Below are 26,981 nucleotides of genomic sequence, written 5' to 3' on the forward strand. Positions count from 1 at the left end.
GAGGCAGAGGCAGAGGCAGAGGCAGAGGCAGAGGCAGAGGNAGGCAGAGGCAGAGGCAGAGGCAGAGGCAGAGGCAGAGGCAGAGGCAGAGGCAGAGGCAGAGGCAGAGGCAGAGGCAGAGGCAGAGGCAGAGGGAAGGTGTGAGAGAGAGGAGAATAAACTTGTTGGAGGGGGGAGAAGAAAACACTAGCAATTTCCCACTGCATAATTCAGTCAGACATGCAGGAACAGGCCAATTAGCATGATTATAATACTCCCAGAATAAAAGCAATTAAGCACTGAAGGTTGCCTGAACTAAATACTGAATAGAAAAAAAAAAAAAAGTCAGGAAAACTGACCAGATACAAGAGCATACATGGTGAGATGCAAGCCTATTTGCAGGGAATGAAATGTAAGGCCAGAGTGAATGCTGCCTACCTGAGCTGCAGAGCTAGAGCTGGAGGCATGATCTTTGCTCTGATCCTGCCGATGAGGGTTGGGAAGACTCCTACCAGCTCCACCACGGTGACATGTCGGAGATCCAGGCCACACTGTGCTTGCTGAAGGAACAACCAACAGGGGAGGTGTGAGTAGAACTAAGGAACTGCAAAGGCACCCCAGAAATGGGTTTCTTGTGGGTGCTTCTTTGCCTACTCCAAATTGCTCTGAAAACAATTGAGACACTAAGGCTAAGTGAGTGCCTAGAAAACTTAAATATCTTCCTGGAGGAATTATACAAAATACCCTGGCAGCTGGAGAGAATGCAGGGAGCCCTGCAGTGACTTGATGTATGTGTGAGGGGGGGCTGGGGGAGGAATGATACCCTGGGAGGGTTCCCTCTTCTCAGAGGAGAAGGGGAGGAGGATTGGGGGAGGGGACTCGGAAGAGAAGGAGTACTGATATTGGGATGTAAAGTGAATAAATAAATACATTTAAAGAAAAAAAAAATCTAGATCCTAAATACCATAGCCAACCAGATAATCGGCAACTCAGCAAGGGCCTGAGGGAGCAGGGATGGTCTAGGGCTGAGGGCTACAAAAACTTCCTCAAAAGAAGCAGATAATAAATAGTAGTGTTCACAGTGACTCAAAGGCTTTTAACCTAATGATTCAATTCTATCACTACAATCTAAAACCAGCCATAGCCAAATGAAAAAAGGTTACTGTGCCTATTAAAATTTAATTTGCAGGCAGAGACAGGCGGATTTCTGAGTTCAAGGACAGCCTGGTCTACAGAGTGAGTTCCAGGACGGCCAGGGCTAAGGGCTAAACAGAGAAACCCTGTCTCGAAAAACAAAACAAAACAACAAAAACAAAAAACAAAAAAAACAAACAAACAAAAAAAAGAAGTTTAAAATTTCATTTACAAAACACAGCAGTAATAGGCCAATTTTGGTGCATGAACCAAGGTTTATGTGTGTAGAAGAAAGGCAAGTTTCTTGGCTTATTCTTTTTGTACAGATAAGAAGAGTTCAAGAAATGTGTGGCCATGCCATGCTGCTATGCCAAGGCCCATAAAACTAGGTAAATATATACAGTTGCATTTTATGAGGAGCAAAGAGTTTGTGCTGGATAGTTTTATGTCACCTTCACATAAACTAAAGTCATCTGAGAGGAAGGAACCTCAATTGAAAAAAATGCCTCCAGCTGTAGGGTATTTTTTAAATTAGTGATTGATTGGGGAAACCCAAATAAACACTTTCCTTGCCAAATGGTATTGGCCATGGTGTTTCATCACTTCAGTAGTAGCCCTAATTAAGGCATAGGTATACAAGGGCAGGTAGTGTAATGGGGATTTAGTAAACGGATTTAGTAAATTTAGTTCTTATCAAGGTAGCCCATACATTTCATATGATTCTTCCCAGTCCATGGGCAACCTGTTCAGATGACAAAGAGTGAAAGAAAGACTCATTATTCATTGTATTTTTGCTAATGTGTGTGGTCAACTGCTGCCTTTGATTAAACCAAGAATGTTCTAACAGGAATAAAGGAGGTCTCCTACAAAAGAAGTAAGTGTAGCACATCCTGCTTCTTTAGTATTCAGTAACACTGACCACTCATTGCTAAGCAACTTCAAGACTAAATCAGGCAACTTAGTGTGATGCTTACAGTTTCTACCTTTCCCTGGCATGTTATCTCCTTCAGTAGCAACAAAATTCACCTCCATTTGAGTTGGGGATATTCCCAGGGAGGGATATGGTGCCTAGAGGCCCTTGGATGCCTTTTATCTTCCTGATGGATCACCTCCAGTCTATGAATGTGCTGGACAGGATCAGCAAAGACAATTGTTCTTTGCCTGGACCTGGACAACATGTCAATTAAACTTATTAGCAAAGGCAGAGAAACCTCACTGGTTGGAGAATGATTGAGTTAGCTCTGGGGAGTCAATGTTAATAAGATTATGCACCAGCACCAGAAATGAATGACTGCATCTAAAGTACTGGTTCCTTAAACTCACCCTAAATGGATTAGGCATTTGCTTTCAGCAAAGTGCCTGTCTTCTTCTTGTCAGAGTTTTCCCTCCCACCTTGGCTCTGCCTCCAGGTCTCACCTGTAGCATTCCCAGCTGCAGTCTGTAGAGGAGGTTTCGAGCTGTGGGTGTAGACACAATGAGGAGTCGTCTTTTCTCGTAAAACTGGTCCAGAAGTGCAGCTGCTGTTCTGACACCAACATTGACATTCATCGCTGGAATCAGAAATGGTCACATGAGTTCCAAAGCTCTCTCTAGGTTCTGGCTTGATCTAGCCAGTCCCATACAAAACCAGGTATACCCTGAGATGAGACTTCAAAGGTAATTCATTGATTGGAAAAGTGAATTTGTGACTCGCAGGATCATATGATCAGAGGTGAGGGGGGACATCTGCCCCAACACCAGAGAGGAACTGGAACCAGTGGGACCCATGCACTCAGGAATTCCAACCTACTAGTGACACGAGTTACTTCCGGTCTGGGCCTGTGCCCTGAGCAGGCCTTGGTCACAAACCCTGCAGCCAGTCCCACAACACCCAGAGGAAGCTCCACTCCCAGGTGCTCCAACATGCCCAGTATCATAGGATCCCAAAAGAAGATAGCCACACAAACAATTCCACCTCTAACAACAAAAATAGCAGAAAGGAACAATCACTTTTCCTTAAGATCTTAACATCAACGGATTCAATTCCCCCAAAGGACATAGACTAACAGACTGGATATGTAAACAGGACCCAGCATTTTGTTGCATACACAAAACACACCTCAGTGACAAAGAGACAGTACCTCAGAACAGTTTTCCAAGCAAATGGTCCCAAGAAACAACCTGGAGTAGCCATTCTAATATTGAATAAAATCAACTTTCAACCAAAAGTTATCAAAAAAGATAAAGAAGGACACTTCATATTTGTCAAAGGAAAAATCTACCAAGATGAACTCTCAATTCTAAACATCTATGTCCAAATGCAAGGCCACCCACAGTCATAAAAGAAACTTTACTAAAGCCCAAAGCACAAATCGTTCCTCACACAATAATAGTGGGAGACTTCAACAACCCACTCTCAGCAATGGACAGATCTTGGAGGCAGAAACTAATCAGAGACACATTGAAACTATCAGAAGTTATGACCCAAATGGATCTAACATATTCTTATAGAACATTTTATCCTAAAGCAAAAGAATATACCTTCTTCTCGGGACCTCATGGTACCTTCTCCAAAACTGACCATATAATTGGTCACAAAACAGGCCTCAACACATACAAGAAGACTGAAATAATCCCATGCACCCTCTCAGATTACCAAGGACTAAGGCTGGTCTTAAATACCAACAAAACAAAGGAAAGTGCACACACACACACACACACACACACACACACACACATTGAAGCTGAACAACACTCTACTCAATGAAACCTTTGTCAAGGAAGAAATAAAGAAAACAATTAAAGGCTTTTTAGAATTTAATGAAAATGAAGACATCATACATACCAAAACTTATGGGACCCAATGAAAGCAGTGGTAAGAGAAAAACTCATAGCTATAAGCACCTCCAGAAAGAAACTGGAGAGAGCTTACACTAGTGGCTTGAGAGCACACATGAAAGCTCTAGAACAAAAAGAAACAAATATACCAAAGAGGAGTAGACAGCAGGAGATACTCAAACTCAGGGCTGAAATCAACCAAGTAGAAAGAAAGAGAACTATACAAAAAATCAACAAAACCAGGAGAAAAACAACAAGATAGATAAACCCTTAGCCAGACTAACAAGAGGACACAGAGACAGTATCCAAATTAATAAAATCAGAAATGAAAAGGGAGACATAACAACAAAATATATCTTAAGATAATCATTCTGTTTGTTGAATGTTAACAGTTGAAAATATTAAAGTCATGTTCTACAAACATCATGGAAAATTACTGATAATTTTCCTCGCTGTGCTTGAAATTAACATTTTCCTTTTTTCATTTTTTATTGGATATTTTTCTTTATTTACATTTCAAATGTTATCCCCTTTGCTGGTTTCCCCTCTGAAAAACACCCCCCATCCCTTCCCCCTTCCCCCTGCTCACTAAGCCACCCACCTCTGCTTCCTGGCCCTGGCATTCCCCCACACTGGGGCATAGAGCCTTCATAGGACAAAGGGCCTCTCCTCCCATCGATGTTTGACTAGGCCATCCTCTGCTGCATATGCAGCTAGATCCATGAGTCCCACCATGTGTGCTCTTTGGTTGGTGGTTTAGTCCCTGGGAGCTCTGGGGGTACTGGTTAGTTCATATTGTTGTTCCTCCTATGGGGCTTCAAACCCCTTCAGCTCTTTAGGTCTTTCTCTAGCTCCTTCACTGGGGATCCATCATCCTGAGTGAGGTAACCCAATCACAAAAGAACATACATAATATGCACTCACTGATACGTGGATATTAGTCCAGAAGCCCAGAAGCTCAGAATACCCAAGATACAATTCACAAACCTCACTCAAGAATAAGGAAGAACAAAGTGTGGATATTCCTATCCATCTTAGAAGGGGGGAACAAAACGTCCATGGAAGGAGTTACAGAAACAAAGTATGAAGCAGAGACTTAAGGAATGACCATCCAGAGACTGCCCCACCTGGGAATCCATCCCATAAACAACCACCAAACCCAGACACTATGGCAGATGCCAACAAGTGCTTGCTGACAGGAGCCTGATATAGCTGTCTCCTGAGGGGCTCTGCCAGTGCCTGACAAATACAGAAGTGGATGCTCACAGCCCCATCCAATGGACTAAGCATAGGGTCCCCCAATGAAATTAGCATTTTCTTAATTTCAACTTCAATGATTTTTTGCCATTTTGAAATTTTTAAAATATACTTACTGATAAAATAATTTCTCTCCTAGAAACACTGATAAAGTAAACTTACAGTTAGACAATGTACACAGATATAAAATGTGCTTAAAATACTCTCTCACTATATCAGATGGTATCATATAAGGGCTTTTGAATATATTTCTTAATGAATTACTTTTAATATTTTATGCTCTTTTACTATGCTTAATTCCCGAAGAATATTTTGTATGTTTTGAAACGACGTAATATTTAACATTAGATATAGGATCCTCAGTTATGGATAGTATTAAATGTTCATTAATGATATTTTTAGGGTAGATTCATTATAACTGTACAAACAAATATGTCAACCCAATAAATCCAAATATTTCAACAAGAAAGCAATACAAAAAATAGGAGTGCCTTATAGTCACTCTTTATTGTGCTAAGACTTTGAAATTGGTGTATATTTTACACTGACAATATACCTGAATTTGGATTCATTTCAAGTGCTTCATACCCATATATGGCTAGTAGATACCATATGGACATATAGACATGAGATTTATTTGACAAGATACTCCAGGCCTCAGTGCCACAAATATAGACATTAAGTACTTAGCTGAGGAGTCTGAGACGTTATGTGACCTTTCTGTTTTAATATATGAAATTGAAGAGCTTCAACCACCTGCTTTGAATGGTAGAGTTAAAATGGGGGAAAGGAAGAGATACCTGGGATTGATAAAAAAAAAAGGAAACATATAAATAAAGTAAAATGATCTAGAGTGTCCTAGGTAGTCTAGATTTTACACTCTCAGCTATACCTAGCCCGATTGCTACTCGTCTGTAAGAACTTCGGGCATATGTTCAAGGCTTATCCTGTACAAGGCACTGCTCTATTCCAGCATTCAGTAGATGACCAGTTAAGAGAAGTATGGGGTTTCCTCATTTTACAAAGGAGGAAGGATTCCAAATGCCCAAGATATGTATGACATTCAAGTCAAGAGTGCAAGACAGGAATTAGACTAAATACAGAAGTTTATTAGCATTGAAAACTAGACCCTCCACCTGTAAAATAGAAGGATAAAGGTAAATAAGCAGTCTGCTGACTTATAATACCACTATAGGCTAGCCCTGAGTCCTGGCCTCCAAATTGTTTCTTCAAAGACATGGAGGGGTGATCAGGAAACACGCAACAGCAAGACAAGGATGCAGGTGAGTTGGGCTGCAACAGGGACTTAGCACCTTTCTCCACCCACTCAGGTGAGCAGAGATGATGCTCTATTTTATGATGTAGAGGATCTAAAGCTGCTTTTGACCTGCCCTGGAATCAGGGGGTTTCAGATTCTGCTTCTAGCTGGGGAAAGAACTGCACACGTACCTGCACAGCTGGGCTCTGTGCCGGACCAAGCCAGATTGGATTGGCATACTCGGGCAGGACTACCCTGAAGCTCGTAGCCGCCGATACAGGAGAACTCACAGGTGGCTCCATAATTGTCACCATCGCTGGAGCACTTCATGTAACCATTCTCTGGGGCATTGAGCTTGCCACAACGTCTGACTGTAGGAGACACAAACCCAGAGTAACCTTAGCCCTGAGCATGCTTCCATAAAGTAACCAGAGAAGGTGAGGTCTCAGTTTGTTATGAAGTTATACATCACCTAGTAAAATGAGTCCCAGGCAATGATGGCTATTTCTCTAATGGTCCATAATGGTCACCACCCTTACCAGTGAGACCTTTGCAATAGCAGCATTGGCCCCCTCATGATATAGATGAGGAGACCCGGCTCTGACTAGTAAATGATACTGACAAGCTGCCTAAACCATGAAACATGAAGGTTTTCAAAAATATTTTTCTCAGGTAGACCAAAGATTTGAAAGACAAAGAGCATGAACTTTTAGGGGCCTAAAGGAGGAGACTTCTTACCACTCTGGTCATTGCCAGTCATTGAGCTATTAGCTCAGTGAAGGAAAATTATTCTTCTGGAATAGGTAGCTATGGGCCCCTGTGAAACTAGTCCTATAACCTACTCATAGTGAAATCCAGACATTAAGGTGGAATGTTTTGCTTAGCTTCGTGAAAACCTAATCCATAGCAGGCAGTAGTCCTTCTACCAGGGGCACTCAGAACCCTCTGGATTGAGAATCTGTCCCCTCTCTCTTTGACGTCCCCGTAACTGGACAAGCATCAGGAAGCAGCAGTCTCACCTCTTACTTTAACTCGAAACTTGCAAGTCCCCTTGTTCTCAGCTCTGTCATAGACTGTGTACTCAATCTTGTGGTCTCCTTCTGGAAAATTCGAGCCCGGAGGAAGGCCTTTCAGAATAACACTTAAGGAAGAAAGCAGAAATATCCAGGATTATGCTTGTGTCCCTAAAAAGCAGGTATTGAGTGCTGAGTCTATACAGAACAGAGAGGAAAGTTCTGTTAAAGGCCAGCGTCTGGGCCCTTGAACCAGAGAGGTTCTGAGAGGAATGGGGTCCCCTGAGCTTCCCTCTGTTTCACAAGAACAATTTGATGCCAGAAAAAATAGAAGTCCCCAGCTAAGGGGAGATTCACTTTTTATGTGTATTCATTTGTTGCTGAATGACAGAAAAGGGGCCAAGGGCCCTTATTTCAAGCTGAGCCTGTATGTTTTGCCTGTTGGGCAGATAACTCAATGCTTTGTGAGGAAAGTTCTTTTGGAGTACAGTTTAGTTGGCCATTTGGCAATTTTGGCCTAGAACCAGTACTAGAGTGTTCATTGCTTTATTTCATCGGCGTCAGTGATGACCTTCTGAGCAAATGGTAAAAAAACAAAACAAAACAAAAAATGTGCCCGTGCATCCTTGACTAGCCTAATGCTGTAATAGTAAGAGCAAAATCTCTTGTTTGCTTTATATAAGTCTCACACATATCAAGCATGCTTTATTACTTATTATTTAATTTGATCCTCATGAAACTCCTTTTGGGTAGATAAAAGCCTCCATCTCACAAGTAAGGAAACCAAGGCAACAGAAGGCTAAGGCCAAGATTGCACAACAAGGGGTGACTATAGCATCTATAGCATCCCAGCAGATAAAACATAATCAAGTGACAGCTTTTGGTTAATTTTTAAGATATAAAAACCCACCTTCTCATGCCTGTTCCTAAGAATTATATTTGATAATAATGGGCATGTGGAATTATCATCACCATTAAGGAAAACTGTTCACATAGGTGTGACATGACTTCAAGGCTTATGAACTCAGAAGTGCCACACTTTTGACTTTAACTGCCTTAAGATCCTTAGATAGCAAATGTAAATTGAGATAAACCCGGAAAGAGTAATCACTCATGTATGAGTGGCTGCTAATTTCTCTGAGACTCCATTTCCTTATGAAAATAACAGGAGTCACCAAGGGGGACTGAAAAGGGACTTCCATGTCAGAGCTTGCCAGTACACCCTTCCCTTTGGAAGCAGACTATAGAGCAGTAGCTGGGGAGGAGAGTCTCAGGACATGTGCTAGGAAAGCAAGGGGCCCAAGCAGGAGTTAAACATGGGACAAGTCAGCTTTCCCTGAACACATGGCTACCACAGATTACATCTAAGCTGCTGAACAGAGGGTTGGGGGTCACCAGGGTCCTTTTGTTAAGTGTCATCATTTGAACCCTAATAACATGTCCTCTTCAAAATGGCAAAGATTTTGAGACAAATAAGGAGTCATATGGTCACCTGACATTTTATGTTTTGAATTTATTATATAAGACTTAACTGTTGCAGAAATCTAAGAACTGACTATATTCCAGGGGCTGAGTCAGGCTTTGTACAAGACTGTCACAAATTAAGGATAAATAATGACTAACCCCCAATTATGCCAACTCTTTCGACTTGATTTTCTACATTGTCTGTGTGTGTGTGTGTGTGTGTGTGTGTGTGTGTGTGTGTATTATATTGTACAGGAATGTTCAGTGAACTGTTTTATTCATATGGCTTACCTTTTAAACTCAATTCTGTGAAGTTTCTCCTAGGGGGTTTATGATCTACATATGTAGGAAGAGTAAATATTTTTACTAATCAAACTTTATCTTTGAGAAATTGCAGTTGAAAAAGATCCTAATCCTGTTATTTTTATAGATGATATGCTGGTGGGATTATTAGAATGTGGAAATAAAATGTGAATAAGAGACTTAACTCCTCTTACTAGTAAATGATATGCAATTGCTAATAATTGTACACAAAATTCTTTTGTCTTGAGCCTCACAGGGTTGACAGATTCCAGAAACTCTGTCCCTGCCTCATGGCCCAAAATGACATAAGTCAGAAGCTTACTGTCCAGGTATGTGACCTGTGTCAGAAGATCTAAGTGAGCCATGAACTTTAATTGATACATGGGCCTGCTGACATGACGTCAGGGTCTCCTGGGAAATACTGTTAGGGTACAGGTGCAAATGGTATATTAGATCATGTGACTGACTCTCACTAATGGTGACTACCCATTACTCAGCTGGACATTAAACTATGAATACAGTGGGACAGCAAAACAGGCTTGGGGCAGGGAAGAAGCCAAAGGACACCTTCACTTGGATGACAAGCATTTGATGCCCTCAAAGGGTTAAAAACAAAAATGAAAAGTTTTGAAGCAGGAATAGACAAGGAATGGAAAAGTACTGCATCAAACAACAGAGTAACAAGAGGCACAGCATTTGGCTTAGCATACACAGAAGCCTCACCAATGTGTTTGAGGACGTAGGAAGGCCTTGGGACATGAAAAGGAGCCCTGTTAATAAGCAATGGGAGAAAGCAGATCCTGGAATTAACCAGCTACCTTCTTTCTCATTTGCTTCCTTTCTTTCTTCCTTCCCTCCCCCCTTCTTACTTTTCTCCCTGTCTTCCATCAATAAATATTAGCTGAGTGCTCTGTGCCAGGTACAGTTCTTGCCTTTAGGAATGAGGTACTGAATGTATTATAATGAAGATGGACAATAAAAATCATATAAATAAACTCTATAATATATTAGATGGTGACCAGGGAGTACCAGGTCCAAAACATAGCGTTTCATATTCAGCAAATGTTCTGACTTTCCTAAAAAACAACATAGGTTGGTGATATAGCTCAGCACCAATGCTTACCTAGAATGTAAAAGGCTTCAAGGAGGGAGAGGGAGAAAGGGAGTGGGATACAGAGAGGAGGGGAGAGGGAGAGGGAGCAGGAGATGGAGATGGAGATGGAGATGGAGATGGAGATGGAGATGGAGATGGAGATGGAGATGGAGATGGAGAGAGAGACAGGGAGGGAACAGGAGAGGGAGACAGAAAGGGAGTGGGAGCAGGAGAGGGAAAGAGGAAGGGAGAGGGATAGAGAAAAACGGAGAGGGAGCATTCCAGCTGCCAAGTTTCATGTTTAACTTACTCAGTAAGAATCCCATCTGCTGTATCTCTTCCCTCTGGGGTTTCCCAGGACACCCGAACTGTCAGCTTATTGGGCTCAGCTATACGTTCTTTCACACTTGGGCACTTGATTCTAGGAGGTTCCATATCTTGAAAACATAACCCAATCAAGAAATACGTTATACTGGTGGCCTACACTCCAAGTCTAAAATGCCAAGACCTCTCGATACTTGCCCTTTCTGAAGAGACCTTCACTCTGAAAATCTCTTCTATCCTTTCATCCTGCCCGTTCCAGCCTGCTGAGTTTTAAAGACCATTTAGGACTTACCTGCAAAAAAACAGACCTGCCATCCTCTACTCTTGCTACACGTGCTGTGTGTACACTTCCTAACTCTGCACACTGAATTGGCAACAGCACAGTTACTCAGCTAAAGCCAGAAGCCATTAGGGACTTTCAGCTTTAGGGACTGATTTAAAGACACTTAGAATACCAAGCAAAGGCATTATCGCCTGCTTAGATTCAATTGGATGCAACCAATCTTTCGTGAATGCCAACTTTATCCAAGGGTGTCATTCCAAATGCTGGCATTGGAGGTGGAAGTGAATCTGATGCTAAAGATTTATCAGAGTTTATAGTGTATTGGGGTGCTTATTTCATCACAAATCACATATAGCAGGAGACAGAGAACAGCATTGTTCTGGCTAAGGCAAACTTGAATGCCATGGATGTGTAATGGATCCCACCTCTCTCAGTTTACATATGTTCACACTGAGGCTCACGGGAGTTTAGGTGCAGTATTTGAGTTACTCCACCCGCTCCATAACAAGATGGGTTGATAATGAGGGCTGGGAATGAATGAGATGTTAATTCTACATTGGGTTGTTGCCTGTAATCAAAGCTGAAGTGAAATGACAGGAGGAAATTATAAAGTTTACCAGTTGGTATTTGATGCCAAGAAGGTAGGGAGTATATTTAAAGACAGCATTCAGCAGTCAGCTTTGCATTGCCTCACCGATCACCCAATAATTATCTAAATGCTATTACAACCTGGGTGAAAGTTAAATGTCCCCTCTGATACTGAACCACGTCTCCCAGAGACTAAAGGCGTCAAGTAAATGTCTTCACATATTTTCCCCAGTACCTTATCTAAGGATTTCTCATTTTATGTAGTGTAAAAAAAAACTTATGAATATATTGAATATTTTCTTAAACAGCTTTACCTTTAGTTATCTAAATTTGCTTTCACCCAATGTCATGCTTCAATAGACTGTGAATTTGCAGCCTTATTACATTGATCTGAAATTGAATAACTATCATATTTCATTGAATTTAAGTCATGATTAAGTATAAGAAGCATCCTAGCTCTGATAACTTTAAAATGTGAGAGCTATGCCTTAAAAATTAATAATAAAATAATTATGTATATGCTGAAATCTATCTGAAGTATCCATTTTCAGTTACTAGGTTCTTTATAAGAATCCCCCCTTTTTTTACTATGCTAGGTAATACAAGACATGCTTTCATAATTCAGGTGAGTGTTCCAAAGTCTTGAGTGAACCAGAAAAACAAGTGTTGGATGTCTGCTTCCCATTGGTCAGAGATAGCTGACAATTGCTTTCTAGAAAATATGCTTATATAAAAGGTAAAACAGAGACAGAGGCCTGGGGAGGGGTTACCGATTTCATTGTGTAATTACATTGAGTTAGCATGTATAAGAGTGGAGAGAGATCCTTGCTCTCTGCAGCAGGTAGAGTAAATGTGACGGACACACTGTCTGTTTTCCTTGTGTCAGCTAGGTGAAATAACAGTGCAAACAAACACACTCCAAAGAAGGTTGTCTGGGGGAAGAATCTCAGAGGTCCTCAAAGCCAGCTTGTGTCTATCCAACAATGACCAGTCAAAGGGGGCCTAGTGGTTCTGAAAGCTTCTTCAAACACAAAATGAATGAAAGCCACACCAGGGAGGAAGTAAGTTTTTCTGAACTCTATGTGCCCAATATTCATCCAAAGTGTTCCTTTTGCATTCGTTCATTGAATTTTCACACCTAATTTTAAGCCCTAAGTAAACTACTAAATACTATGATTAACATTCCCATTTATACATTGGAAGGCATGTCTTCTCTTTTGGAATTTCCTTAAGGTCTGATGTTTAAATACACCATTCCACACCTTAACATAAGAACTCAAATACTCCTTCAGTGTGTGTGTGTGTGTGTGTGTGTGTGTGTGTGTGTGTGTGTGTGTGTGTTGTTGATGATGATGACAATGATGATGATGATGACAACGATGATGATGATGACTTGGTGTCTGCATCCAACCTTTATGTTCCTATTCTTTTGAAATTGTTTACCACAGCTTCCCTATAAGCCCTTAAAGAGCATCAGAAAGACTGGATTCGAAAGCCTCCTTAAACAACTGCCTTCTTTCTCAATCGATAGGACCAGCCCATGAATCAGTTGATGCTCCAGAGAACTAAGCTTTTTATTCCCCTGTTACCCATGGCTACCATAGCTTCTGTTAAGGTAGGATAGATTTCCATGATGAAACGGAGAAAGTTACTATAGAAACGTAATTACTATTCCCCTTGATGCCCAGATGCCTGCAAAGCCAGTTATTGTGTGGAAATTCTGAAGCCCCTGTGAAACTCATACTCTCTGTTCTATGTCCCATTCATTGGAGATTTTTGACAAATGATGTCCCTTCTCTGCATTCCCCTTTCCTTTCTGGGTTAGAAAGTATGACAATCAAATATATTGTGCTGTATCAACTTTGGCAGCAGAACTATTTACCCAGGAATCTTTAACATGTTTAATCAGGCAGGCACTTGCAACAAGGAAGAGCTTCACGGGAACGATGTCTCGGTCAACAAGTAACCATAAACTCAAAGATCCTCTGTCAGCCTCAGACCTAGGTTATTGTTACAGAATCTGGCACCTTTAGATTTCACAGGTTTGGAGGCAGTTGCCATGTAAAGCCATTCAAATGGTATCAGTTCATGGTGAGAGGTAAGAAAACAGAGAATTGTTGGGAGAGAAGAGGGAACGATTGAGATTTAGTCAGACTCTAGTCAACTTAGCTTTCCCTAGTCAAAGTGCTTTCTTTATATGTCCAGGAAGCCTGTCCTGCATCCCCTAGTCCCTTAATCATTATCACCTGAGCTATTACTATGGCTAGCAGAGGGCAGCCACCCCCACAGACTGCTGCTAACCAACTTTCTACCTCTCAGTGTCTCTTTGATCAGTAGTAAGTTAGCAGTTTGAAACCACTTGGTTCTGGTCTGTTGCACAGCAACAGATGAATGAGACAAATATAAGAGTTTGAGGGTTGGAGGGAGGAAAAGGAGAGGAAAATAATGCAATTGCATTTCAAATAGAAGTATATTTTTAAAAAGAACTTGAGAGTGATGGCAGAGGCCAGAGCCATCGATCTCCTGGGGCCACATGGAGTGCCTGACTGCCACAGACAGAACAAAGCTTCTCTTTGAAAACTTGCCCAGTTGTTTTCCTTTCTCCAGCCAGAGGACAATCCCTGTGGACTGCTCTGGGAAATGGCTCCATTTCTTTGACACTACACAACTTCAAGGAACTTTCCAGAAACAACAAAAGAAACAAGAAGGGAAAGCAATGAGCAAGCACCACAACTAAAGATGCCTAACCACAACGTCGTTTATATTAGAGTCGGGCACTAAAAGTTTGACTGTTCAATTATAGTGGTAAATCATGAGAGGCAGAAATGTGACCAGTATTTCCATCAACCAAATGGTTTTAAAACTCAAACTAGATTCCTAATGGAGTATGTATTTACAAGCCCGGAGAAAATTTATATAAGATCATCTGTAACAATGCACTGGTCCATTTATTCTTAGCTGTGCTAGTATTTGTACCAATGGAAAAAAAAAATGAATCGTAGCCCAACAAAAATCCCCATGGGTCACTGGTTAAACCAAGACATCAGACAGCAAAATGTCTGCCATAAATTTCCATATCTGCTCTTTCAAATATGTTTTTTTATTCCCGGATTTAACTTGTGTTGCTGAATCCCTGACTACTTTACTCTGGAGGGAATATTTTTAAAAAAGAGAGGAATTTTAACAACCAAGTTGGTTCGTGCATTGCCCTTTGTTAAATAAAATAGGTATTCTCTTCATGCCAAAAGGCATTTGCTAATTTTTCTTTATCCATGCTTTTAAAACTGTCTTGAAATTTTTTCTTCCTGTTTTGGAGTAGGAAAATGTTTTGGTTCATAGCAGAAAAGTGTGTCTACTTAAAATGTGGTCTTTAAATTAAGATCTGTGTTCATTCCTACTGTCCATTGTTCTGTAGAACTAAATTAATGAAATTTGACAGGAATTAAAATGTCTTACAAACAATGCAAGCTCCAGTCAGTGTGGGGAAGGTCTTAGCTTCTTCACCCCACTGCAGCTTACACTATGCCTTCCTTCCACCCATCTGATCCTCCTCACTTCTTAAGTAGCTGAATTTGACTTTAGTCTGAGTTAAGAGAATTTGAGTTGTGGCACTTACAAATTAGCCAGACCGCAGAACTGAACATCTCGGAGTCAAATAAAGCCCCGTCTCCTTACTCCTTCCCCATTTGGAAAAGAACTCGGTTAGCTTCCTCAGCACTCAGCACAGTTCTGGCCAAAATGTGCTGTTTAAGGTTCTGTGGAAACCTGGGAACAACTCAAGCACCATGTGTCAGCTCCTAAAATAGGCAAGCCTCTAACTTACGCTCAAGGAAGCCTTGTTCTTGCCAGCACACAAGCAAACTTATTAATAAAGCCAAAGGAGTAAATGATAGCTTTGGTGTAAAATTCACTGGGGACAAACTCCAGCTTGTCTGTCACCAAAATCACATTGCCAGCTTACTTTGTCTGTTCTTGTCATTTAGCGCGGAGCTCTAAGCTCTTGGGTACCCGAACCCCCTTTCCATTCCCACCTTGTTGTGAACCCAATTTCCATTCCTCCCATATACTTGAACCTTGTCTCAGCAAATGGGAAGATAAATTGAAATTGGGGTTCATTTCTAACTTTCTTCCCTCTCCCTCTGGGTAAGTTCCAGGGCCATCTGGTCTGGCTTTAGACATGCTTGTTGCTTTTTGAGAACAATCAGCATTTTCTTTCCATTGTTGTGCACAATCTGGAAAACTGAACAGTATGTCCCTAGAGTGCCCTGCCAAAGCTTACTTAGCAGAACGAGTTTTGAGCTTTTCTCCAGCACCATAATCTCTGTTTCTTCTAATACGAGGGAGCCGAGATTTGATTAGGTTCTTCTGGTTTGTTTTCAAGAGCTAGTTTGAATACAGCAAAGCATAGGGAGATACTAGAGGCAGCATCTGTGAGGCGCCCTTCTCATCTCAGCACATGTACTTAGTGATGGGCATGTCTAGATCTCACCCCCTCAGCACACTCTATCTATCATCACTGAACAGGGGTTTTCAGGACAGGTACAATAGGATTCAGGAGACACTGCATAATCAGAGGAGATGATTCTGCCATTGTGTTAGCACTCAGCTTTGCCATATCATCCATCCCCTTTAGAGTCAGGACTGTATCTTAATATCATATTGCATATATTTCTTTGACACTAGTCTCATTGACATGAGAAACGGGGCAGAAAGGCAGTAGAAGCCACTGTATTTCTATAAGGACCATAAATAAATATTTCCTGAGCTCTTCCTTCTCATCCATCATGATGTTAAATCATTAGAGTGTGAAGAGCTGTGGCTAACTCTACCATTTCAGTGTTGCTCTTCTAGCCTGTTCTCAATAGTGGATTCTGCCTGTAAAGAGTTGTCAATAATAACATTGCAATGGCCAATCTTGGCTGCCAATTAATTTGATAATTGACTAGGGAGTTGATGAGACACTCCACTGCTTATGCCCATGTGGGTATTTCTGATGGTGATTAACTATGGGAAAGAGACACCCTAAATATAGGTGACCCCATCCCATATTCTGGAGCCTAGATGGAATAAAACACGGAAAAAGAGAAATCTAAGAAACATAAGCATCACATCTTCCTCTTTCTCTCCCTCACTCTGATCTCTCTGAGACTCTCCTAGATGCCCTCTTGGACACCATGAGGTGATCTGCTCTACCCTTCCCAGCATGGTGAACTGAAAAAAAACATGAGCCAAAATAGATCTTCCTGGGAGTTGTCAAAGTCAAGTATTTTATCACAGTAATGAAAAACTGATACAGTTGTGGTTTTACTCTTTTATTTTTTCCTGTACTTTTACTTTGAGTTTTTAAATTATTTTTTATTTGTGTGTGTATGTGTGTGTGTGTGTGTGTGTGTGTGTGTGTGTTAAGTATGTATATGCCATGTGTATGTGGTTGCCATAAGAGGACAAAAAAGAAAGGACATCAGATCACCCTGGAGCAGAGTTACAGGCAGCTAAGCCTACCAACTTGGGTGCTGGAAACTAAATTCAAGTCTACTGCAAGAACAGTGCAGACACATACATTCTCAATCACTGAAGCATCTCTCTCACTTTTCTTTTGTAACCAGGTCCCTCTGGTATATTTCATTATGCTTGAAAAACTTAAAATCATTTTTGTCTTGATCATAAAAAAAACAAATAAATAAATAATTTGGGTTCATTATTTTCAAATGGATTAAGCTATGGTATAGGCTATAACTGTTAAAGCAGGGTATAGGTTACATCTTCAACTGATTTCTTGTTATAACATCAGAGTAATAATAACATGTTATTTATAAAAATAATGGACAGTACTGCCATCATGGAAAACCTCCCAAGCCCTAGCCAGAGATGCTGTCTCATATTGATCCCCAGAGGACATCATCAAATTCAACTCTTGATCTCTAAGCAACCACCCCTGCTTCCCAGAACACTGAGCAATCAAGGGATCCCTATGTTAAAACATATTAGGAGAATGAACTAAGCAGTTTTGTGCAGAATGGGCAGGCACAGGCAGGACAGGACCCAAGCTCCTATAGCCAGCTGCTTTTGGCATCCTAGGACCAAATCAATCCCTTTATTTTGCAACTTCAGCACAGAGAGCCTGGGGACATAATCTTCAGGCATGGTTCTGTGCAGCCTCAAACAAGCCACGTGAGGTCTCAGCTTTCCTCCACAGAAAAGTGGGATGGGGAGGAGTTAGGGAAAGGAGCTAGGGGTGAATATGTTGAAAATACATTGCATGAAAATTTCAAAGAATAGGTAAAATTCTATTTTAAAGCAATGTGGGGTTGGTTTTGATGTTCCTTAAGAGTTGAAGAGTAAGTGATCTTCTGCAACAGTGGTGCTCAAGCACTTGCATAGGAACTGCAGAACAGGAGCAGTACTTCAGAGATTCAGACGCCAGTGTCACTCAGTACAGAATACACTGCCCGACGGCTAGGTGCCCCAATGTCTACAAAGACAGCAGAACCCAAAGGCATGATCCAGTTTTAGGTCTGCAGGATCTCATGGTTCTACCTTCTACGTGTCTTCCTCTTAGTGCTGATGCTTCTGCTCTGAGGACAGTGGTTTTGAGTATAAAGATACTAAACTCCTTCCTACATTTTTACTCCTAAAGCAGGCTTTCCATTTTCAGCTTACTCCAGAATTACCTCCATTGGCTTTTATAGAAGTAGATTGTTGGGCTCAACTCTGGAGTTTCTAAGCTTGCCAGTCACAGATCGGGCAGGAAATTTGCAATTTTGCTAATGCTGCTTCCAGACAGTGATCTTGGATCTCCAGCAGGACAATCATCTGAGATGCTTTTAGAATTCTGTTGTCCTCTTCCAGATGCCTCTTTTTCAGGCTAGTTGAATCAGAATCTCTAAGATAGGCTACTGAAAGGTACCCAGGTAGCAATCACATGTAGCTATGGTGAAGATGCACTCACTATTCTTAGGCAAGTGGTCATCAACAGATGGGCTAATTTCTTCCCCAGGGTAACTGAAAAAATGTCTAAAGACATTTCTGATAGCTACAACTACACTGGAGCCAGAGTGAGAGGATAGTGTCACTAAACACTCAGTGGGTACAATCCAAGAACACTGTTAAACATTGCAAAGGGTAAAGGTCCACAACAAAAATTATCTAGCCCCAAATTTCTGTTGCCTCACGGTTCAGAAACCCTCTCTTACAGGATCAATCCCAAGACCTGCTGAGTTCAAGTCCATATTTTTCTCAAGGTCCCCAGAGAATTTGAGAAAATTTGAGAAGCAATATCTGAGGTTGGTGGCCCTCTATTTGAAGACCTTAAAATTCCCAGAGGGCCTATGGAAAGGCAAAGTGCTGGGCCCCACATTCAGGATTTTAAATTCAGGAAGCAGAGAGGGCTATGAGAATTCACAGTTCTAGTAAGTTCCCAGGAGGTCTAGAAACTGACAACAGTCAGCTGGAAGCTGGTGGCATCGAAGTCAGCTAGTTAGAGACTGAGGTCTAGGGCTGTTGGATTTCGGACCTGTGGAGCTACTGTTGTTTCCTTTAATGTGTGTTATACTAACAAAGATCCATTGCTTCTCTCCAAAGATGGGCCCGCCGTAGCCTGTGATATTTTCTTACCTACACAGGACGCTGGTCGGCCACTCCAAGCCTTGTTGTCCATACATGTGACTGTCCGCTCCCCTTTCAATGTATATCCTGGTGAGCAATAGTACTCACACCGAGAGTTAAAGTAGGCACCATCAACACACTTAAACCCTCCATTTGCCGGCATGGTAAGGGTAGGACAACGCTTTTCTGTAAAGGAGAGAATCCAACAGTTCAAAAGCCAGACACTTGGAAAACATGCAGTGGACAGTTTGCTACAATAAAATATGTGGTGTTAAAAATATAGCATGCGGCATTAATCAATATAACATGTGGCATCTGCCTATGTGCCACACAGAAGACATGATGCTTCCTATCACAATAGGTTGCTTTGGCATTCCAGCCACAACACTGTCCTAGACTGAATTCCCCAGAAGCAAACCCTGGGAGAAGGAAGAAAGTGTTGCCGGGGGGGGGGGGGGGGAGACAATGAATAAAGGGAGAAAGAAGAGAATGGTGATCAGAGCACCAGCAAGGGGTGATGGAGAGCTGAGTCAGCTTCAGCTTGCTCTGTCAAGAGCACCCTGGAGGGAAGATGGCAGTTCCCATTCAAACTCCACACCCAGAGCCACCCTTTACCAGTCATTTGTTGGAGAGCTTTTCTCTTCTATGGAAAAAAAAAAAGTTGAGCAGATGGTTCACACTTGTAATTCTAAGATGCAGGAGGCTGACACAGAATTTCCTAGACTACAATAAACAAACAAATGAACAAGTAAACAAGAAGTAGGTAGAGATGCAGCAGCAGGAACGTTTTCTGAACGAAGTTTTTCTCCTTTCTCTGAAGAAAGCTGAAGAGGGCAAGTGTGACCGTATCTGGTGACACCAGCCTGCAATCTCAGCTACTTGGGAGACTGAGGCAGGAAGATGGCAGGTTCAAAACCAGCATGGGCTACAAATTGAGTTGCTGTAAGCCTTTTGACTTGGTGAGACCCTGTCTTAACATAAAACTTTTGTTTTGTTTTTCTTCTTAAAGCTAGGAATACAATAGATTTTCTTCTGGGGGGAAAATGAAAACAAGAAATCCAACAATAAGGACCTCACACAGTTCGGAAACAGGGTGAAACATTGCTAAGTGGGTACTACATAGATTCAGTTATAACATCTACATATTCTGAACCACATGACTATAGTCCTGAGCAGCAGTTTGCCCAATCCTATCAATAAGGTACTGTACAAAACTTGAATGTATGTTGAAGATTTAGAAAACATGGGGTGATCAATAAGGCATGGCGACTTTGGATAATAAAGGCATCCAAAATGGGTTTCACCAATGCTATACCATCTACAGTCTTAATACAGGAGAACTTGTCATGAAGGAGAACATGTCATTAGTCTGCCTGCCTCTGGAGTCAGCTAGCAAGCAAGGAACTACACAGATGGGCTTTGAGACATAGCCTCTGAAATGCAACATCAACTTCTTCCCAGGCCCACTCCATTGCACAGTCAGTGACTCTCCCTGTTCCCCTAAATCCTACTCTTCAGGACATTTGTTTTTCAAGATTTTCTTTTTCTTAATCTCCTACCCAGGAGCCCCTAGTTTAGAGCCCTTCCTGTACCCATGTCATGTCTTTCACCTCTACCTAGTTACCTGTACACGCTCTGGAAGTTTATTTACTACTAAATCACCAGCAACTCTTTGGAACCTTGTATTTACTGAACAAATATCACTGGTGTGCTGGAAAATCTATCTATTCTTTCCCCCAAACAGTATAGCATAGCCTTCTTTGGAAAAGGAGCACACACTCACTCTGTTTTATTATAGAAATCACCACTTGGTGAAAAGCTTCATCTCATAGCAAGACAGTTTTGTTCCTGAAGACTCAGCACAGGTCTAGTCTACTCACGTTTGCAGATGACCTTATCCGACCAGCGCTTGTTTGACTGGCAGATGAGCTGGGAAGAGCCATGAAGCTCATAGCCCTTCCGGCAGCGAATGTCACATCTGGTCCCCAAGGCTGTTTTGTAGTATCCCCCAGGAGGTGCCCTGCAGTACACATCCCCATACTTCACCTTGATGGGAGAGCACCACGGAGTGTCTACAGGCAGAAACAAAGGGAGAAATAACAAGTGACAGGTTTAGATAATGCAGCCCTTCACTCTGTGCTCCCAGATTGGCTACATTCCAGATTCTGTACCTCCAATGTTGGCCTGTGTATTAGGTACCTCTAGATAAGAACGTTATGGCTGTGAGACTTTGTATCAGACATAATTAAATACGAATCTAAATTCCTTTAAATAGTTGTTTGATGTGGGCAAGCTACCTCAACTCTCTGAGTGGATACACCAATAACAGGCAAATGTTATGAGAGATAAAGACTGTATGTATATTTATCACCTAGCACAATGCTGAGAACAAAATAAATGTTCAATAAGCTTTTGTTCTTTCTAGTACTTCCCTTAATATGATATCCTGATCTATTGAGACTAATTGATGTCATAGTCAATTTTCACCCCAGCCATCTATACATAACAGAGTCAATTAACTGTGCTTTCTTCCCAGCTATATGCATATTTCTCTGTAAAGCAAACCACAGTACTCTTGTTTGCCAATTTCAACTAAGCTATACCAGTGTTCATAATAGAGTGTCATTTTGGTTTACACTCATGGAACAATTGCTCCAAGTAAGGAAACCATCCCCCTTTTCATGTGTCCGTAGTTATACCCCATTTGGGGTGACGCCCCCTCAGATGGAAAACTTGATTTTGGTGTTCTAGTTGCTGTGTTCTCTAGTTTTTGTGAACTTGACACAAATGGAGTCACCCAGAAAGATGAAACTTTAATTGAGGAATTGTCTTCATCAGATTGGCATGTCTATAGGATATTTTCTTGAATGCCCAAATTATGGGTGCAGGTGGTGCCAACTCTGAGCAGGTGATCCTAGATGTTGTGCATAAGAAAGCAAGCTGAGAGAGCTATGGAGAACAAGTGTATTAGCAGCGTTCCTGCAGCATCTCTGCTTGAGTTCCTGCTTTGGCTTCCCCTCTTGGTGGACTATAACCTGTAAGCTTTCCAAAAGACCCTTTGCTCAGTAGTTTAGCATGGCAACAGAGAAGCCAACTAGGACAACTGCCCAAAGCATACCTAGGATGTCATTACTAAAGCTGAACTTCTCCCCTATCTTTGAAATGTACCATGCAAAGGAACCTTCAAAAGAAGGGCAAAAACTACCTTCTTAGTGGAGGAGTTTCTGAAGCAGCCGGTCCATGTGCCTCTATGCTATCTGGGGGTCAGGGACAAATCCCCTGAAGTCTGGGGGGGGTGGTGAGTGTAGAGTTAATACATTGAACCAGAGCTACGTTCCGATAGCTGCCTAGCTCCTTATTCCCCACCAGCACCTGAGCTATCAGTATAACCACTATATGGAGTAAGTTCGCCATCATGTGGCCACAAAGGAACACAGGCCTGCTTCCACATTTCCCAAGAATGTTCTCCTAAGGATGTACTCCCACTGCTCATCAGCCCTGCTAAAGGATCCTGTCCAGGTTTGGGCATTAGAACACTTTTTTACTCTGATGCTTCCAGGATCCCTTTGGCTAGTACCATAAGACTCAAGTAACATTCCCTAGATGTTCTGGGCAGAGATGATAAGGACTGACTCTAGAGTTTATGTATTCATTTGGACATGTGGATTCAGATGTGCAGAGCACAGGCCTAACAGGTCTTCCTGGAACACTTCCTTTCTGGAAGATTTTATGCATGCTGTCTACACGTACTGTGTATGTTTATGATCTATGAGAATAAGATCTGTGTGTGTTTTCATATATAACAAATTCACATATTTGAATGCAGCATGCAATTAGCAGATTTTTCTCCCTTATTTGGACTCTTCAAATTCTTCTGTCAGTGGAGACTATATATCTAAAAACTGTGCTGTTGTCATCATAGGGAGGGAAAACATCTTGTATTTATTTCTTTGCAAAAGGCATCTTAGTTTTTATTATCTTCCAGAACAACTCTTTAGAAGGTATTTGGAGAGTTTATCAGTTCTCTAGTAAAGACGATGGGAATGTGAGTGTGCATGATTTGAATTTAAAGTGCAGACAAGCACCATGGGTAAGTCAAAATGAATTAACAAAATGTTTAACATAGAGGCTTGGAGGAAGGAAGCTCTTGTACCATTGCAGTTAAGACAAGCTTTATCAAGTAGACATCCAAACTGATTAATCAGGAAAGCCTTTGCATCCCCCAGGGCCAATGTGGTAAGCACTCTAATTAAATGGAGTCGGCGGAGCTGGCAGCATGGGGCAGCAGGCTAATGAGGAACTACTAGTGCATCATGGATGTGAGCCAAAACACCTGTCCAGACTCAAGTGCAGCCGGAGGGAGGGCCGAGGGACTCACTCCCTACTCTCTCTACCCCTTGGTGCCTTCTTCTATGAACACGGGGCAGTTCTGACACATCTGTATGCGCCTTCCCCTTCCCTCAAGTAGTGTGAATATACTATAGTATCACAAGTAAAACCATCAACCTTTATTCTGTCCCAATTCCTCAAATAAGTAAATAAATACAATCAAATAAGTAAATAAGATGTCACATACTGGGAGCCTAATGTATGCTATTTAATCTTTCTTTCTTCTTTTAAATTTGACTCAATTCAAATCAGTTATTGATTATATACTCTGTGCCAGATTCTGGGAGGAGCTTAATATTCCATAGCTAAAGTTGCAGTTAATCATGGTTGAGCTTTAAATTTTAAAATGAATGACACTTAAAATCTGAAGTGTAGCTTTTAAATAGGGCACTTGTCTTGCAAGAAATAGGCCCTAGGTTCACTCTTTATCATAACAGTAATAACAAGAAGAAAAAAATCCTTAACTCTCTATTGTAAAATTTTAAGGTATATAGTGTGTTTTGATATGTGTGTATATACATATAAAATGTCTACTGTGATGATTCCTACAGGCAAGCCATCTAACTGACAAGAGACATAATATATCATGAAAAAATGTATTCTTAGACATTCTGGTCAGGTTCTGGGCTAGGCATAGTTTTTATATATTATTTACCTTCTATCTTGCAAGGCTGTGGGATGAGGAGGGGACACCAAGCACAATGAACTAAGGACACCCAAGGTGACCACTACTGTCTAGGAGTCTCTTTACAGTGCATGTGTGTTAGGACTCTTTTTAAACTAGGGACTCACAAAGAACTTAAAAAAAAAACTTTCAGGAAGTCTTATGAATCAGAGCATCTCTGTACCCCAAACATCTGAACCAGAAATTTGTGATTGGTTGGATTGTTTAATGCGCACGACAATGAAGGTAGGCACTATTACATTCAGAAATCAAAGCAAATATGGAAACACACCTAGGCACAGGAACCAGTCATTGTTTAGAAAGACTCCCCGCCCCCCTTCTTGGGGAAAGAACTGAAGGACAGTCTTTAGGCAAAGGCTGACCAGAACTTTTTCAATTCTCTGACAGCTCAGAAGTGTCACAACAGTCTAGGGTAGTATTTTCCTGACAGAGTATGAATGCGTTTCTTGGGCTAAATGTCAAAATGAAACTTTACCAGAGTGGTCCTTTGAGGGTTGTCCTCTGCAGTGAGAGGAAGCTGTTCTAGACGAAGGGCATTTTACATTTACCTTCCTTTCTTTCTGCCCTGAGCTCCCTGGGTCCAGGGAAACCTCACCAGGAGTCCTTGTGGATAGACTTACCTGAGGCAGTTTGGAAGCCTCTTCCTTCGGCTTTAGAGACCTGCTGGGAGTGGAGACTGGGGACAGTGGAGAGGTGGATTTCCTATCGCTAAGTTAAAATTCATTTCAGCAACAGTACATTTTACTTATCATCTTAGGAGTCAGGCTGGGCTCGGAAAGAGCATGAGAAAAGCTCATGAAAATCAAGGTTTCCCCTTCTCCGTGCAGTAAGTACATTAGCAGCACTGGGTGAAGCACCCACCTTGGGCGGTTTGCTCGGCACACTTCTGGCTGTAATGTATGAATCAGGCTTGATTTTCACTATCACCAGCTACAGCTTGCCTTAGCAGAAGTGAGGACAGTAAAGACATTTAGAAGAATAAAATGACCATGGGGCGCTGAAAGGCAGCACTCCTGAGATTTCTTTCTTTCTTTTTTTCCTTCCCTTGGTTTTGCTATTGGAAGGATGAGTGCCCACGCACATTGCACATTTATTTTTAAATATTTATTTTCCTGGACAGGCAATTAGAAGGCCAATGTGTTGTCTGGTCACTTTATTACAGTCTGCTCTGCGAAGCTTTAAAGAAATATCTCCTGGCATCAGCGGGTCCTCGTCAGCACAGAAGCAAAGCATTCACCTTTATAGAGAGAGTGTGAATACCAGACTCCATCGTCTTCTAGTGGTGAGTCTCCAGATCCTACAATAAAAAAAAAGAACAGGAACTGCAGCAAGAAAAGCCACACTGTATGGATGCATGTTTCAAAGCGTTGCTTTGGCATCATCCATGCAAGGGGTGCTATTAGATTGCAGAGCCAAGAGCAGAAGCTTCTGTGGCCATTCATGGTGGGACAGGGATCTCTCAGAGTGAACCTGGCTCGGCTGTAGTGGCTAGAGCCAATCAAAATGAGCCTCGGACTGTTTTTGGAATCACCACAGGGCCATATGAAATTCTGGAATTGGGAAAGAGAAAGAAAGTCAAATTCACTCTGAGTCGATGCCAATGTATATGAAGCTCATGCCAGAGCAGACACCATAAAATGTGTGTGACTCAGACCCAACCCACAGTTCCTCCAGTAGACAAAGATAACCCAGTAGAACCTTGTGTTTGTAGTACCTAAAATAAGTCCATCTGCTGAAATGAATTTGGATGGAGACCAAGAAGGAAAATCAAATGTCTTACCTTAATGACAAAAGAAATATACAACTGCCTTGGGAAATCTGTATTGAAACTGAGGACCTCACCTAGCTGAAGCTAAAGTGAACTTTCTCAAGCAGTCTTACTACCCTCAAATCCCATAGGCTGGAGGTGGGAGAGAGACAGTATGATTTGAAATGGACTCATTTGGAAGGTAAAGTCAAGTCATTTTGAGGATCTTAGATATGAATTCCCATGGGGAATCTTTAACTCTCGAAGCAGTCAGCAAATCTCAGGCTTCAACAAAGCAATCCTAAATGTAGGCATTTCATCCTGATCACCAACCCTTACATCAGTACTATTTAAGTCAGATTTCCTTCCCAGGTACCTTCCACTGAAATTGAAAAGGAAAGGTTCTCTAAGGAGCTTATTCAAACCTCCATCAGGGTGAGCTCATACTTAATGGCCCCCCATTTCACTGATGTTCTTCAGGAGAGATGGAGAACACAGAAACAAAAAGCGAGATGAGGAAGGCAGCTACAACGTGACCATTTGGAGAAATTTTCCCAACCAGAGGAAGGCATTCTTGTGTTCTGCTTGGTAGCAGATGTCTGTACCTGAGCCCTTGGCTATAGGAAGTGAAAGACTTTTCATTGTTCCGCGTCAAATGGTAAGCATGTGGACATGAAACCTAGGGATGCAAGCTAGGAATGTAAATCAAAGGCCTGGTATCCCTTGATACAGCAGTATTCCACTGCTTCAAGTCTATTCCAAGGAAAGAACGAAATTCCACGTGAGTCTTTAATCATTCATATTTTAAAAAGAACATCATGAGCAGTGACCACACACAGACACACAGACACACACAGACACACACACACACACAGACACACACACACACACACACACACACACACACACACACATATATATATATATACATGTCTATCTCTATCTATCAGTTAAATGGTCCAGAACATTCAGCATGAACTGGCACCCATCCATTCCATATACTTTTTATCCACACTGGCTTCCTTAGTTTTTGTTTGTTTGT

The 26,981-nt window shown here is 41.6% G+C and overlaps 1 protein-coding gene across 2 annotated transcripts in view; it reads right to left on the bottom strand.

Annotated features, from left to right (window-relative positions):
- The window catches only part of Srpx (sushi repeat containing protein X-linked), a 76,451-nt gene that overhangs the window by 7,003 nt on the left and 42,467 nt on the right, over window positions 1–26,981 (bottom strand). Inside the window, exons 2-9 of one of the 2 annotated variants that reach the window (XM_021187893.1) lie at window positions 25,430–25,489; window positions 20,999–21,190; window positions 19,128–19,304; window positions 10,629–10,755; window positions 7,465–7,586; window positions 6,637–6,816; window positions 2,530–2,663; window positions 418–539 (exon numbers count right to left, since the gene is read on the bottom strand). In XM_021187893.1, coding sequence (XP_021043552.1) covers window positions 418–539; window positions 2,530–2,663; window positions 6,637–6,816; window positions 7,465–7,586; window positions 10,629–10,755; window positions 19,128–19,304; window positions 20,999–21,190; window positions 25,430–25,489 — 1,114 coding nt within the window. The remainder of the gene's footprint in view (window positions 1–417; window positions 540–2,529; window positions 2,664–6,636; window positions 6,817–7,464; window positions 7,587–10,628; window positions 10,756–19,127; window positions 19,305–20,998; window positions 21,191–25,429; window positions 25,490–26,981) is intronic. The other variant, XM_021187895.2, reaches the window with a different exon arrangement.

This window comes from Mus pahari, chromosome X (genome assembly GCF_900095145.1).
Source record: "Mus pahari chromosome X, PAHARI_EIJ_v1.1, whole genome shotgun sequence".
Classification (NCBI taxonomy): Eukaryota; Metazoa; Chordata; class Mammalia; order Rodentia; family Muridae; genus Mus; species Mus pahari.